The sequence below is a fragment of the Phytophthora infestans genome, genomic scaffold, assembly GCF_000142945.1.
Source record: "Phytophthora infestans T30-4 supercont1.109 genomic scaffold, whole genome shotgun sequence".
In the NCBI taxonomy this organism is placed as follows: Eukaryota; Oomycota; class Peronosporomycetes; order Peronosporales; family Peronosporaceae; genus Phytophthora; species Phytophthora infestans.
The window spans coordinates 307,353-323,778 of NW_003303650.1; the positions used below are offsets into that span (position 1 = coordinate 307,353).

Here is a 16,426-nt window from a genome sequence, read left to right on the forward strand (position 1 = left end):
CTATATTATTCACAAGGCCTACCACAACAACAGGACTTCCCAGCCCCTGACGCATGTCAATTCATGATCAAGCTTCATCTCCAGCTCACCCAGCTCAACGCGGCTGACATGTACGAAGGCAATAGCTTCGAGACGCAAGCCCCACCCGCCGCACCAACCTATGATCCTCTACCTGTGGCGAATCACCAAATAAACACATGGCCCGTCAAAGTGACTAATGGCTAAATGCAGATACGCAGAACAAGCGGCGCCAACGAGCTTACAAAGTTTGCTCCATTCTACGAATTGACAACAAACGCGCCTCCACCACCACTTTCTTCTGCAAGGACTGCAACGACACCGGACCGATATATCTCTGTATGAGAGATCGACGCAACGTGCGCAGCGTTGCTATGACTTGCTGGGATATCTGGCACAAGGAGTGGGCCAATGGGAAACCAATTACTGTCAAGAATGCCAAGTCCATCCGTGTGTGACGTAAAGCGGACACGATCTGCCCTGACACAACGTCGACGCCTGGTACCCCAGCTTCAAGTAAGAAACGCCGTACTATCCCATAAGAGGTAAGCTGCATATTAACATGACTTAGGGTGCATATATACAGGGGAAGTTGGATAGCTAGTTCTGTGCTATCCTTAACTTCAGGGTGGTGCACCTGTTCTCATCCTGGTGTGCATCTAAATGGCCTATTCGCACCCGAAGAGCGCAGCGTTTCAGGTGATGTCAGTACATCATCGTCCTGGTTACGCGTAGAGTTTTACGTGTCATGCGATTGCTCTACTTTTCAGCAGGATGTGCAAGCCATCTAGGGGTAACACCCCTACCTTGTATATAGCTTTTTGTAAAGAGAGTCTAACTCTCTAACTTTGTGAAAACGAGTACTGGTGTGGCTCCTGGTTCTATTAGACAAGTGACCCGTCACTATCCATGATATGTTGCATACTGCAGTATTAAAATCGCTTATTTTGTTTCATATGCAGTTTATATGCAATATTAGCATGACTCTGTTAGTGTACATCCTGAATCCTATCTACCCTAACCAAGATTATATACAAATATAAAGTCTAATTACGCTGCATATGCAGTTTAAAAGTTCTTTTCAGCTTACGGTCTGGAGGTTTAAATAACATTTGTACAAAGGCTACACAATATATTAAGTTTAGCGTCGTGCTCGATATCACGGGCTGTTTCTGAGCCGCTATGAAGCTTAGCTCACATCAGCGCAAAAGAAAGTAATGGCCTTTCCAGCTTGCACTAATTACCCATTTGCACTCCCCGTTTGAGCTTAATAACGAAAGATTGATCACTTCGCATACCAAAGCTAAACAATTTTCAATTTTTTAGATTTAATGCATTTAGCGCTCATTTGTGCTAAGTTTATTAACGTTTCTTTATAGGGTCTACTTAACCAACTATAATTTGCACCTCTGGTATTGTGTTGTTGTCTTACCGCTCCAATTAAATCGTATTATACGCTCTTGCCGGCGACACGTCCGCCCGTTAACTAGTATCGGATTTTGCTGTCTAAACGACTCTTAAAAAATAATGGTTTACAGCAGTAACACATCTGAGTTATTTTTTTAACTTAAAACTATCTATTTTTATGGATCAAAAGTAACAACGTTTATAAGCACAGCAGTTCTTACGGCCAGCTTCTGTTGTACATGTCCTACGATCTGGCAGTTTAGTCAGCTACCTCACGCTCAGGTAAGTTATTACTATGTCTACAACAAAACAGTTGTAGGTAATTTGTTAGTCACTGTCACTTGCAGAAACTACTGAGTACTGAGTATTACATAGATTACCATTATGCCCTCGGAAGCACGCATTCCTACGTGTACGCTAAGCTCCTTGCAGCATTGGAAGCGTCTTTAGGGGCTATTTCATTTGAGAATAAGTAATTCTGTTTAGTAGCTCTGTTTAGCACACATATTAATAAAAACATGCATTATTATAGTAGTAAATACCTCGTAGTATAGAAACGGTGCCGCCTTCGGATAATGAATAGCCTTGTGACCCCATGAATTTACTGATGTAGGATACAAAATACAGTTTTAACCAATTGAAGTCGCCTTTGCTCTGCGCAACTGCCAATGCTTATGTTCAACAATCTGACCGTTTCAGGTTACATGGTGTGGAACACGCAGGGGTAGGTAGTAACAGGAGAGTTACCAAACTCTCAGTTCATAAGTTGGAGAGTTAGCAAGGTATCTCAGTACGTTGGTTGAAAGCAACACGTTATCCATTTGATTAGGTTTAGCTATGCTATATAGTTAAACAGATACATTTCCCCCTAGGCGGCTTGGCCGCAATAATAGTAAATAAAACACTTCTGGTTTTAAAACATAAAGTTAAGGTATTAACTTTGAGCCCTGGTGTTGGGCTGTAAGTGTCCTTTGGATAAGGAACTTAGTATTAGTGACTCTTTGAGTCAAACGTCTTCCTCCGACGCTAAGGCTACGGCAGCCCCGATGCACTTGGTAGCACTTGTGGTCAATCCCGCTCCTGAGTCTGTTACTTTGTCCTCTGCGAGATGGACACCCCATGTTCGCGAATTTGGCCCCGGCGCAGCAGGGGGCGCATACTAAGCTTATGGCCTTGCTTGGCCCGGAGGGTATTGCTCATCTTGCGTCGCAAGGTCCCGAGGCGGTCACCGCCAGGCTAGAATCGCTCTCAAGCTACGCGAATGCGCTCTTGGAGCACGTCCAAGAGAAGATGAGTGCCATAACGGCGGCGGCGTCGATGACGCTTAACGAGTCTACGAAACTAAAACCGCCCATGGTGAGCGTGAAAAACTTCGAGGGAAAGGATAGAGAGAATCTCCTTCTCTGGACCCGTGAGGTCGAGATGGCCGTGGAATCGGCCCTGCCCCAGTCTGAGCATCAGCGCGTGGTGCTGGCTATCTCCAGGCTTGGAGGTCGCGCTGGTGAATGGGCACTAACGTGCAGCACGTCTGTTGACGCTGCATTTACCACTTGGGATCAGCTGAAAGCAACAGCTTGCGCGCGTGTTCGCGCCGCCTAATCAGGCGTACCGTATCCGTTCGAAGTTCCTTCCTCTCCGGCAGGATAAGAAACGGTTATTGGACTATGCCCAAGGGCATGAGAGCTCTCATCGCCGGCATGGCGGCGGACCCTCTTCCGGAACTGGTCAGCGTGACCGTGTTCATGGAGGGACTTCGTGTGAGCGCACCTCACACGGAAGTATTCCGTGTACAACCTAACTCTTTCGAAGAGGCGGAGGATGTGACATTGAATGCTGAGCACAGCTTCACGTCAACTCGACCTGGTTGAAGTGCTAGTAGCGCGAGCTCTTCGAGCAGTCCGGATCCGATGGACCTCAGCTATGCTAAAGACGAAGAAGCGGCGCTTCTTGCTGCGGAGCAGCGCGACGCCATCCGCCGATGATTTGTGTGCAATAGCACTAAGCACTTGAGGGCCTATGACCCTCTACGCAAGAAGCGCGAGACGCCGGCGAGCCAGCCCTCCGGGTCATCACCGGGTAACGGCAACTCCCAGTAGACGCGGGGCGGTCTACTCCGGAAGAACGGAGTTTTGTTGTGCCTCGAGGAGGTAGAGGGCAACGGGGCTCAGCCCCGAAGAGAGCTGAGCTCTCGTACGAGAAGAGTGTGTGCAAGCCGGGCTTGCTGGTCGTTCAAACAAACGTGAAGGGCTTTGCAAGCCATGGAAAGTCTTGATTGACTCGGGAGCATCGAGCAACTACGCCCGTCGCTCCACCCTGGAAGGGAGTCAGCTATATGCTGAGGCACTGGAAGTGCTAACGAGAGATACGATCTCTGTCCGTCTCGCGATGGGGATACTGATAACTGTGTCGAAGGTATCTGTCAACCGTGGTATGAAGTTCGAGAACTTCGATAGCGTAGAACGCTGTTTGGTCTTAGACCTGGATGCGAGGTATGACCTCATCTTTGGCATGGCACGGCTGGAACGCCATGAGCCATCGATCGACTGAAAGTTGAAAACGCTGGGTGCGTCGCACTCTGCTCCTAGTGGAGCTTTGGTAAGTCATGAATCCACCTCTGCTACGAAGTAGAAGCGCTTTTGGCGTGAGCACGAAGCCGAGGCGGCCGTAGTGCTGGACATTGATATGTCAGAAATTGTTAGCAACGAGGTTGCGGTTTGCTCTGAGGGCGTACGTGGTGCGGCACGTTATCCGCTGAGCAGTGGTGGTCAGGTCAACGACCAGCTGCTGGGTCCTGGTGAGGACGAACGCGGAGTCACGCGTAATCCACGGAGTGATTAGGAAGCGTGGCTTACGGGCCGATCCTGACAAAGTCAAGACCATCGTGAATTGGCCGATTCCCAAGAACCAAAAAGACTTACACAAGTGGATAGGCTTAGCCAACTACTTGCACAAGTACAGCGCGAACTACGCGGAGATGGCTCGGCCATTATAAGATCTCCTTGAGAAGGATGCACCATAGTGCTGGACGTCGAGCACAACGGAGCCTTTGAGGCTGTGAAGGAGAGCCTCCTACAGGCTTCGATCCTTGTGCTACCGGACCCGGATTGTCCGTTTATCGTCGTCTGTGACGCCTCCGCTTTTGCAATCGGCTGTGCTGTACTACAATCAGACGCCGTAGGGTGTGAACGCGTGATTGCGTTTGAGTATCGCCAGCTCAAAGCTGCTGAAAAGAACTATCCAGTTCATGACAAAGAGCTACTTTCAATGAAGTCAAGTTCAGGGTACACCTGCTAGGCTCTAAGCCTTTTGTGATCTTTACTGATCATGCGTCGCTACGCACTGCGACACAGTCGCCTTATCTCTCTCAGGGAATGGCAAGATGGCTTTCCTTCTTTGCCGAGTACAGCTTCGAGATGAAGTACAAACCGGGGCGGCTTAATGTAGGGGCCGATGCGCTCTCGCACAGGCCGGACAACGAATTAGCCAATGTCACCACAGTGACGTCGTCAGTGCTTGACTTGATACACGGAGCGTATGCACAGGACGACATGTGTGTAGCCCTACTACGAGCTCTTGGGAGCGAAAATTTAAAGACTCTGAAAATGAATTGTCTGGGCGCTTACGCGCGAGGCTGCATCGAAACTCGGTCAATGGCGGCCTGCTGTACTACAGTACCGACGCTGAGGATAACCCTCGTGTAGGCGTTCCTCACGATGAGGCCCTGAAGTATCGAATCCTCTATGGGGTTCATGATACGCCCGGGGCTGGGCACTTAGGTCGGGAGAAGACCTATGGCTCGGTGAGCTCGATGTTCTGGTGGCCCAGGATGTATAAGTGGGTCGGCACCTATGTACGCACGTGTAAGACCTATCAACGGACGAAGTACGCGCCGATCACGGCAAGCACCGTTGGCGAGTTTGCCTGTCCCCAAGGGATGTTTTTTTGGCAGTCCATGAATATGGACTTGGTGTTTGACCTTCCCAAGGATAAGGCGTGAAACACGGGTATTGTGGTCTTTGTAGACTGCTTGGGCAAGATTGCTCATTTAGCGGCGGCGCCGGACACCATTGATGGTAAGGGTACAGCTTTGCTTTTTTTAGACCGCGTCTTTCACTTCGCCAACATGGTTTGCCTGAGCCAATTGGCTCGGATCGAGACCCGCGCTTCACCGCGAAGTTCTGGGCGTCCCTCTTCAGAGTGCTCGCCACTCGTTTAGACATGTCTACATCGGACCAATACGCAGACCGACGGTCAAACCGAACGTGTGGTGTAGCGGGATCAGCAAAAGCGGCGAGATTGCTGGATCCAACTTACCAACTGCGCCCAGACACCGACTAACGGAGGGGGTCCCCCGATGATCCGTGTTCTGCTGAACTTTCCTCACCTTGTGTACCCGTCGGTAGGGCGGGATCTTGCTCTCTCGGTAAGTTCCGAAGAGTTCAAGAGGTGAAGCTTGAGTGTCTTGGCGAGTCGTGGGGATGGGGTGGAGCAGTATTCCTCCAGTTTGTTCGCCTCCTCCTTCGAGCTGATATGCGTTTCCTGCAGAATCCCAGCCATTGGTCTTGCCCGGACCGGTGTTCGCCGACCGCAACCACCTGAGTTGAGTTTCTTGTTTAAAGCCCCGTACGTTTTGAGTCTGTAATCTCGACGACTCCTTCTTGCCTTTCTTCTTCCTTCCTGACCTTCTCTCGCCTCGCGCAGGGTAATCAGACGCCCGTAGACGTCTCCAGCAGTTCCGCCTTCCATTTCTCCCTGCCGATGCGGTAGCTGTTCTTCTCCACCCTTAATAAGGGTGGTCGCGCTCAGCGGCCCTCCTCTCTATGGCCTTGGAGAAGTATCGCGCGAGAGCATACCAGTCCACTGAGTTCGTTTCTGCAGAATACACTAACTGGAATTCGGCCACGCTCTGGAGTGCCGACAGATGACGCTGCAGACGCATCAGCGCTCCGTTTTCGCTCTCCTTCTCTTGTCCCGTTAGTGTTCGACTTTCTTTTTCATAGATTAAGGCACATAGGAGATGTTGAGCTAGACGCCGTTTGTTCCCCACGTCGCACAGTTTCAAGATTTCATGTTTCCCGTAACCGCGACTCCGGAGTTTGGCCCAGTCGTCGCTGCTATTCACTAGAAGGGCGAGGTTGCTCGGCGGAGCTCCTGCGAACCGTGCCTTCCAGTCATCCAGCCATCTAAGCGTCCCCCGGTCCTCTGACCGGCTCCGGTACGAAATTAATCTAGCCTGAACGCAGTCTTGGCGCCACTGAGCTGTCCACTCCATTAGCGTCTTGTCACTGGGCGAAACCATAATTTCCTCGTGAAATGGGAAGCGTTGGGCCATGTGCAGCAGCATGATTGGTTCCTCGCGAGCCGTGTGGATCCATTCCTCCTCTGTACTATGTTCCGATGGAAATGAAGATGTTGCTTTCGACGGCCAGACCGACCGCATTTGTTGCCAGAGCTCCGGCCACGCTTCTCTCATCGGCTTGTTTGGTAGCGTAGGTCCCCTCTGCTGATTTGCTTGCAAAACTGCTGTCTATGTATGTTGCTGGTTATGGTCCCGTTTGTCTTTCACGTCCTGACCAATGGCTTCACACTCCATGGGAGTTAGAGTGTGAGCCCTTTTGGCCAGTGCCTTGGGTGGGGAATGCTTACGTCGGCGGAAAATGACACCTGATTGCGTGCTGCTCTGACTGCTCTCCGATGATGGTACATAAGCAGAAGACGCTTCGTCCTCCACTTCTCCATCTCCGATGCGATCTCTCATAGCTGTCTCCTGATGAGCTGGCTGGATGGTTGACTTCCATTGCTGCAGCACTACTCTGGAAATTTGGTACTTCTAGATGAGCTGTCTGGTCGAGGAATCGTTATCGTTGGACAGGTCCACTTGAATCAACATCTCCCTTTCGGCAAATTAAGTTGTGATGCTGTATTCACCAGAAACGCTAACAGTTCGGGATGCCTGTCAGGCGCTGCCTGCTGGAGAACCACGTGGATTTCACATTTCAAGTCATGCGGGATCGATAGCCCCGTTAGTCTGCGGCGGAGCTCGCTCACGTCTCCCACCCAGGTCGTTGGATCCCATGGGCCGTCACTGTTAGACAGTTCGTTTTCAGTGGAGAGTGCTTGACTGTTGTCTGCTGCCATATCGATATCGTTGTCTCCTGCTAATGGGGCCTCTCTTTTTTCCTCATCCAATGATCCTGCCATTACTGGGGTATTGAGAGGCGCCGAGTAAACGAATGCTGAGTAGTGTCTGCCCCAAAAACGCAGAACTAGTGGCGCCTGCCGGGGATCGTCGAGTTTAGCTTAGCGAATCCGTTGAAGACACTCATGGAGCTGAAGCGGCATTTGTTGTCCTGTCGCAAAAAAAATCCTCGTCTGGTCATACTGCTCGACCGTTATTCGGAGCAGTACCAGAGCCTTTTGTCGTCTGTATCAAATGCCGATACGAAAATGCGTCGACGGAGAATTTTGCCGCTATCGCCATCAACTCGCTAGACCCCAATTGTGCCGCGGCACAATGTCATGTATCTTTGATGGTGAGGCCGAATACTCTTGCAAATACCACCTAAACGGCTTGCTCGATTCGGTGGGGTCCATCCCATCCCATCCTCTCCCCATAGTGACTAATGTTGTAGTGCGGGTGAAGTGATCGAATTGCTCCATGCAGTTGAGTTGGCCAGCCCAACATATCCCTCGTTTAATCGCAGCTGTCAGCTTCTCCATCACATCGGGTTTAGCCGCGAGGCTTTGGTTTGAAATGGCTTGTGCTATCGCCATCGCCATGCAATTCCCTGACACTGGAGTCGTGACTTCCTTCATTCCCAATTACTTCTCAATCTGTTCGAACGTCGTGGCATTCTTCAATGAGTGGTCTGATACGGGCAATGAGCGCGCGTGGCCGTCCCCTAAAGCGTGGATGATACTTCCAATCCCTCCATGCTGACGCTGTTTTAAAGCAGTGAGTTGCGACATATCCGGCAACTTCGGTAGCTTTGTCTTCACGAGGTGCAGTTTGGCCTTTTCCGCGGCTGTGATGGCTAGCTTCCGTTTTGTTTCTTACTCACTGCCTGATGAAAGCTCGACCACTTCCTGGACCGGTGGGTTTTCCTCTGATTTGCTCTCCGCTTCGGTCTCATCGTCATCTGCATCATACAGTTCCGAGTAGTGTGTTGAGACTTTCGCTCCCTTGCGCTGTAACGCGGCTGGATGTGCGTAGAGCGCTCTGCCCTTCGGCAAGGGCACTTATCCACTGGTTCCCCGAATGACGTTCCGCTGTTGCGCTTGCTCCTGGGAGGTTTGTCACATGAGTCTCTGGGTGAGAGCTCCGAGCTTCTCCCCCCCCTGCGCTGTGTGACGCTCCTTCAGTTTAGGCGGAGCTACTGGTGTAAGGGCTGCTTCTTCCTGACGATACGCCTTCACTTTGACCTTTAAACGCTCTTGCATGCTTCGCTGCATATCCGCTCGGTTGGCAAACGATTTGGCCAAGATGTCCAGGCTCGCAACTTGCAAGTCGTCAGCCACTCTGCTGCCTTCCACTTTGAGCGCGTCTTCTGAAATCTGGCAGCGCGCCATGATGTGGCCGAGGTTTCCGCAGCGGAAACATTGTAATTGTTTTAAGGTGTAGGGGTGCTTCAAGATAAGAGTTCTGCCAAACCTAATAATTCGCACGATGCCCCGGAGATATCCGGGCATTCCGCTGATGTAATCCTCACCGTCCCTGCTGTAGTCCGCATTGAATTTGGCGTGAACGGATCCACATTCGCCAACTTAAAGGCCACTGCTAGGTGCTTGGTCAGGAATGCTGTCAGCTGTCCAATATCCGTGAACCTTGTCAAGTTGTGGATCTCCACATCATATTCCCTCTGTGCTGTCCTGCGTACGCCATCATTGTTCAACTGACGATCCCAGACTGATCCCGTATCCGGTCGATGCATGTTCGTTTAGGAGTACATAATGCCTCGGAAGGGCACCTGCATGCCTTGGAACTTGGCTGCTGTCGCTCGGTCGAAAAAGAAGATGTGAATACTTCTCTTGATGTCGTTGTACGCTATTGTCTTGGCCAAATTTAGCATATGTTGCAACTCGTGCACACTAATTCGAGCATTGGCTGCGTCCAGCAAGATGTCTTCCTTAATCAGTCGAGTCTGCTGCCGGCTTTGTCTCACTCTTGCTTTGCCTCTCAATTGTAGTACGAACTCGCCTTCCACTTGTTGCTGAATTGTGGTGTGCAGCCTGAGTCGCTCCTGAGAATCGGACACACTGCTAAGGAAACCTGGCATCCGCCTGCATGCTATTGCGCCCTCTGCAATACCCACTATCTCTTTCCACTCGTCCGCTGTAGCCTCTCTCAGCTGGCAATTTGTACAGCAGCTTAGTGGTTGTGCGTGGATGTGGAAGAGTAAGCCGCAAGGGCGGGTGACAGCGAATACTTGCTCTTCAGAGCCCGTTGCGGCTTGTGGTTGTGTCGACAATCTCGTTTGGGTAAGGCGATTTTTAAAGGAACTGCTAGTGGACCTGGATGTATCAACAGTGTACTGTGATAATCAGAGTGCCCTTCAGGCAATTGCGAACCGTGGCAACAGCACGAATATTTGTTATTATGATGTTAGATGTTAATGTTTTATAAAACAACTTAAACAAAATTTATTAAGTACAGCGATTTGCCAAAGAAGCTCAAATAGTGGCCGAATTCGTTGATGAAGGTATGGCGCAATTGGAGTATGTACCAAGTTCTGAAAACCTGGCCCACATCTTCACTAAAGCGCTGGGTCCGGGGCGCTTTGAATACCTGCGCGATAAGTTGAATATGGAGAATGTCGTGACTGCGTGGAATAACGTGCAGATCCGGAGTAACTATCAGTGATCTGCTTGGATAATCGCAGGATTGTCGAGTTTGATTTGCATGGGCGATTTGGAGCTGTCCCGATCAACTATGGACTTGGGATGTAGCAAGCGGTGAAGCTTGTAAGGTCATCTCATTGCGTGTGCATCGTGAAAGCAGATATGTTTTCAAGGAGACAACCACGGACGTGTACGTGTTGAATGGGATTTGTCTTTGGTAAGCGACTGTGATGAGAGCTGGGAGGCGGTAGCAGCTAGCACGGTGACTTATTTGCTTCGGGACTGGAGGGTCCTGGAGGAAATGGTGTGAGCTTTTGAAGTGGTGTCTGGTATGCTTTCGCGGTAACATCGTAGTGAAGAGACTGATAACGCTCTATCAGACACTACACTCTTTTTTTGCAGAGCAACGAGAAGTGGGAGTATGAGAATCTGTCTCTATGGTGTCGACCACACTTCCTGATTCTGGCGGTCACTTTGCTCTGCGGGGATGAGGCCTGTGTTAGGCTGTGTTTTCGGCTGGAAATCTACTACTGGTGGCTTACATGCACTCTGTGGAACGTTGAAGGAATCCATGACACCCAGTTTGGATAGCCATCCATAGCCACCCAAACGGGGGCCACTTCCAGGAACGTGCAGTGTAGCCAGTAGAGTAAGTCCACCGGGGTTTTGTATTAATGGGCTTTCCTCCCTTTTCACAAACACAGAAGCTCGAAAAGGCTCAAATGAATCACTTTGCAATTTACTTGCTTTTACTCAAACACTCGTCTCTTACTTGTCAGCTCTCGACTCGCTCAACTCTTTAAGCACTCATGAGCGCTAGTCCTTCCTACACTCAACAAGCATATTCGAGTGGCTCATCGCGCCAATTCGAACAGAACGATTCACATGTATCTTGGTTAAAGTAGTGAGTGGTGTTGCCACCGCCGACACTCCGAATCGTAATCTTAACCCACTCCGACGTCGGTGATGTCTTCCGTGTCAATACTTCATTGCGTGGGGAAGCAGCGACTTATTCCCACTACGCCGGCGACAATAACCAATGCGTAAGTCATGTTGAGTCGAATCCTAGCCTTGCCTGTTCGTCGTTGTAGCTCAGAGGTCAAACATACGGCTTTTATGAAAAACCATTCTGCGATAAACAAGTCGTTTTCTCTCATGGACTGGCAAGCAAATCGGCTCCAGATCCAGCGAGATGACGCAAAAACTTGCAAGTCTCCATGCAAATGCGCAAGCATCCTCAACATCCCAGTTACCACTTCGAGTTGCCCACATATCAGTCCGTTTATGTGATGACGGCATGGTTGTTTGGGGTTTCACAATCACTTGGAAGCTGAGAAATATCAAAGCTTTCTTGTTGTGGTCACTACTAGGCCGTTGGTTTGGCAGTTTCAACAGGGTCAGTCTCATCAAATTTCCCTTCGGTGTCGTGTGCTGCAATCCGATCGTGCATTGTTATCGATACGTATCCAATCGTATCTGCATCTTGCCACCGGGAATTTCGTCTAACGCGGTTCATCATACTAATAGTATTGCTGCTAATCTTAGCCGAGGAGACCAGAATCTCGATGTCTTCTTCCCAGCTAGGAGCCAAATTCGTCCATGTTGGTGGCAATCGCGCTATAGTTGTCTGCCCCTCGAGGTGAATGGCCACAAACGGGTAGCTCGACAACATATTCGTGATCATCACATCATGAGTAGCTCCAAAACAAATATTTTAAGCCTCTCTATGTTTTCCGCGCGATATCGCACACTACTGAGCATTCGATCCTTGTTGCCGGATATTCGAGCGGATTTCTTCTCAAGTTCCAGCAGCTCCTGGTGCAGTGCGCGGTAATCACGCCAGCTACGCCTGCGATCGACAGGAATCCGCATCATTTCCTCCTGACATTGCACGACATAGCCGCGAACAAATAGCACTTCGACAACGCTGAAGTAGAATGGGAGGTGATTAGAACTAGGCCACTGAATCCTCTTCGCTCACTTCTTCACAGCTTCAGACGTGAACAGATGTGTTCGCTTCTTCCTTTGCGTAATGATTTCGTTAATTGCGGATATGGCAGCGTCAAGATGACGCAACGACTTTTCTGACTTAGAAACCTTTGACGCATGCAGAAACGATAGTCTAAGCGAAATAAGCTCGTCATACATTGCGTAAAGAGATATTTGAATATTTGAGCCACGCAAACGCCCCAGCAAACTCTCGTAAACGTCGATAGTTGTCGACGCATTGTGGGTTTTGTAGCGATAAAGGACCTCCGCCATCTCGAAGCAAAGTAAAATGGAATATGATGCCACGAAAGAAGCAGTAGCTTCACGTTGAATGTCCGTGTCGTAGTCGCTGTTTTCTTCGCTTGGACTTTATTTTGAAAATGGATGGCCAAGCTCATCAGATGCGTAGTCCAAGAGTCTTGATGCGCGAGAAATCTCTTCAACAGCTGAACAACGCAAGTGTAAGCGCATTTCAGATGGAGACCCTCATTCCACAAACCGTTTCCCCCTACGAAACAAGTCAGCGAGGGTCGAGACGGATTGATGAAATTGGTGATGCCGGAAACCTTGCAACAGGATGTCCTACATCACTATCACGCTAGCTTAGACGGTGCACATCAGGGAATCGGTCGGACCTACCAACGGATCCGAGAATGTTTCCACTGGAGGGGACTATTCAAGAGTGTGCAACGATATGTCGGTGAATGTGTGGATTGTGAGACAGGCAAGGGCAGACCCACAATCGAAGGGGAGTCTCCTGGGAATGTCCAAGCGACTTACCTGCTCCAAATCATAGCCATGGATCACATCCCCTCGTTACCCAAGTCGTTCAAAGGAAATACAGAATTGTCGATCTGGGGGGATCTTTTTTTTTTTACCGTATACGTGATAGTTAAGGCTAGCGCGTCCAGAACTGCACAGACCATCGCTGAATCGTACGAGGAGTGTGTCTTTCGTAGATTTGGTGCTAGTGAGATGATTTGGCGTGATCGGCAGCCAGGTTTCATGTCCGATTTCTATCGAGCCTTCAACAGAATCCTTCTTCTAAAGTGGATCTAGGATCCCACCCATGTTCCAAGTAAAATGGGGTATCGCCCCGGATCCTGTCCTGTGCGGTATTTATTGCGAAGGTGAGGCGCTCTGCGTACACATCCCAATCCCGCTGATCCAAATCCTGGACATACATTTTGAGCGCCCTCGTGATCGCCTGCACCATGCGTTCGGCAGATCCATTAGCTGGGGACGATATGACATAGTTGCCCGCTGTCTTTGCCCCCCCCCCGCCTCACAAACAAGCCTGAGCTTCTCCTAAGACCCGTTCCCCGACCAGATTCTACCGGCTCTCCGCCTGTCGGAACTGGGATCCGGGAAAGGGAAAAGCCAAACGTGTCACCCCCCACTGGTTGTGGACTTGGCAGCTCGGAGGACTACGAGGAAGAGGGATCGGATTGGTCCGACGGCTCGGGGCCTCCCATCCGATCGTCCTCAAAGCGTACACTGTCAACCGGCCATTATTGCTTCACCCCGGACGACGATGACGATGACAATGACGACGACGATGACGATGAAAGCCCGGAGGATTCAGAGGAGGCTCGAGTTGCTGATGATACCTTGAAGGAAGACACGCGACGTGCCTTGTCCCAGTCCAGATCCGAAGCCCGGCGGAGATCTCGCTCGACACCGCCCCAGCAAGTCGCTGACACGGCCGGATCCGGAGCCGGCACTCCGGAATCCGCGATCCAGGTCGACAGTGATAGTGGGTCGGGTAGCCATAGTGGAGGGGGTTCACATCATGGTGGCGGATCCCCTGGATCTATCTTGATCCCCGCTCCTCCTAATTCTTCTTTGCCAGGTATGCTCCCCGTGGCTCCGTTTGGTCCGGATGCTGTCTTCATTCCTGGTCGGCGCGCTCCTGTGGCTTTCGCTACAAGAGACATTGAGCCTTGGTCCGCCAAGAAACTGAACCGGGTCGCCAACGTCACGATGAAGATCACTGTCCTGTTCCCTGAGATGACGTTTCGTGCTGAGTGGATATTCCCTCGTGAAGAGGATGTCATCCCGACGTCCGACTATGTGGATTCGCTCGTCACCAGATCTCACGTGGAAGAACTACAGGATGCCGCACCATGGGATACGCTGACGACCGCACTAGTGGATCCTGTTAGCCTCCGAAGTGACGTGGATGGACGTCTCGTGTAGCTCGTTCGTGCCTTCTGGGACTTCGTCTCCAAGCACCGGATTGCCACATGAGAAGGCGCCCATCGGTTCCCTGTCTCTCGCACCCAATTGCGGGGATCTACATGGTTGTCGAACTTTAACAAGCAGCGCGGCAACAGACGCAGTCACGCCGGTCGGGATTGGAAGAAGGTTCTCGTGATCCTTGTGTTGGCGATCCAAGACGGTTGGTGTGACTTGGATATCTTGTTGGGTCCGTCCTTCTTGCATTTTCCCCGACGCGGGGATAAGGTAACGTGGTTTCCGGGGTCCGTATCCTGTCAAGCCAACTTGGAGGATCCCAACCTCCACCGCCCAGAACCAACGAACGTATTGGAGGCTCTGCAAGAGATCGATGAAGCCGAGCCTTGGCGTATCCAATTTGGGGGGGACCCGAGCCAATACCCAGGACACTAGATCCAGCGTCTGGTGGGCAAGCACTTCAAGGTTCAGCCCCAGACTACCTGATCCCTATCGTTCTTTCACGGTACGCCTCCAGTTTCAGTCTTCGTGGATTCGCTTCGTAGTAGTAACTAGCGACTGGAAACTGGGTCGAGCTAGCCTTTTTGCATAAGCTATTTAAATTCATTTATCGTTACTTGAATATGTCTTTAACATTCTCTTGTTGAATGAGGAATCCTGTTAGAGCCTTCCGCGTACACCTGGATCTGAACTTGATCCACCCTTTCAGCGTACAGCTGGATCTGGGCTGGATCCACCCTTTCAGCGTACTCCTGAATCTGGGCTAATTCCTGGATCCGGGCTGGATCCGCGCTTGGATTAGAGCCGGATCTAGCTCCTACGACTCAGTCTCAATTAGACTAGTATGATTCGGCCCCCCGTGTACGGGGAACAGGCGATATTCGGTACCTGCCGCTTCCAACTTCACGGCGTGCCCCCCCCCTATCTTTTCGCTTACTCGGAACGGTCTGTGCCAAAGATGGGCCCGTTTACGGGCATACGTTTCTATACTCGATCTAGGTACAGCCACACCTGTGGTCCAACTTGGATTTGATGTGTACGGGCATCTTCGCTGTGTCGATCCGCTCGATGCTGTATCGCACTTCGCAACCGTTCGTTCACCTGCGATCTGGCTTGCCGGTAATATTTCTCGACCTGGTATTGCCATCGTCTTGGGTCTCGGTTTCTCCTCTTGATACTACCTACCGGAATGGCTGGGGGGATCCAGTACCAGGAGCAGGGGATGCACTACGCGGCCGTTTCGCGGCCGACGGACCCGCCCCACTCGGAGACTGCGGAGCAGCTGAGACGCTGGCGGCAGGAGGCGATCCAGCCACGGGAGAAAGTGGATCCGACGATTCAGGGGGAGGAGAAACAGGATCTGAGATAGCAGCGGCCACCAAAATCAGTCGTCGACGCGCCAAGTACCGCTCGGATAACCTGCGATCGCGCTCTAGAACCTGCTGCTGGTGCTGAGCACTAGCAGTAGCAAGCGGATCCCGTAGCTTCGCTGAAGTTGCCTCAGCATCCTTAAATTTGTCACCTGGATCGACATAACAATTGAATATGGGATTACCAGAAGGAAACAAAGGAGGATTCACGTACTCATGCGACGGATCTTGGATTTCAGTTCCGTCTGTGTTCGCTTGGCATCTGCCCACTCGGTGGCCGCCTTGTCACGCTGAAGCTCGGTATCCGCCAGCTTGACATGGATCTCGACGCGGGCTTGAGTCATTCGTACGAATTCCTCAAGCGCGTAGTCTCGCCCAGTCGATGCTTTCTCGAGCGACTATTGGTATCTATCAACGCCTCGGAGAGAAGAGCAAGAGCCAAATTTGGCAAAGAGGGAGGTGGATTCGGTACGGGGGACCCTCCGCGCGCCGACCCTAATGCGGATCTGCCATGGGCGGATCCCACATAATCGTTGGTCACTACCCTTCCTGAGTCAGGCACAACCCGTCGCGGAGCCGACCTAAGCGCTCGTCAGCACCCGCGCTAG

The 16,426-nt window shown here is 51.0% G+C and overlaps 1 protein-coding gene across 1 annotated transcript; it reads right to left on the reverse strand.

Moving 5' to 3' along the window:
- Positions 1–11,603: 11,603 nt before the first annotated feature.
- On the reverse strand, positions 11,604–12,525 carry PITG_19598 (uncharacterized protein; the record flags this gene model as incomplete). The annotated part of the gene is made up of 4 exons (XM_002896026.1): positions 11,604–11,609; positions 11,726–11,890; positions 11,971–12,234; positions 12,361–12,525. 4 exons carry the CDS (start codon positions 12,523–12,525, stop codon positions 11,604–11,606), a joined length of 600 nt encoding a protein of 199 aa, XP_002896072.1.
- Positions 12,526–16,426: the final 3,901 nt, after the last annotated feature.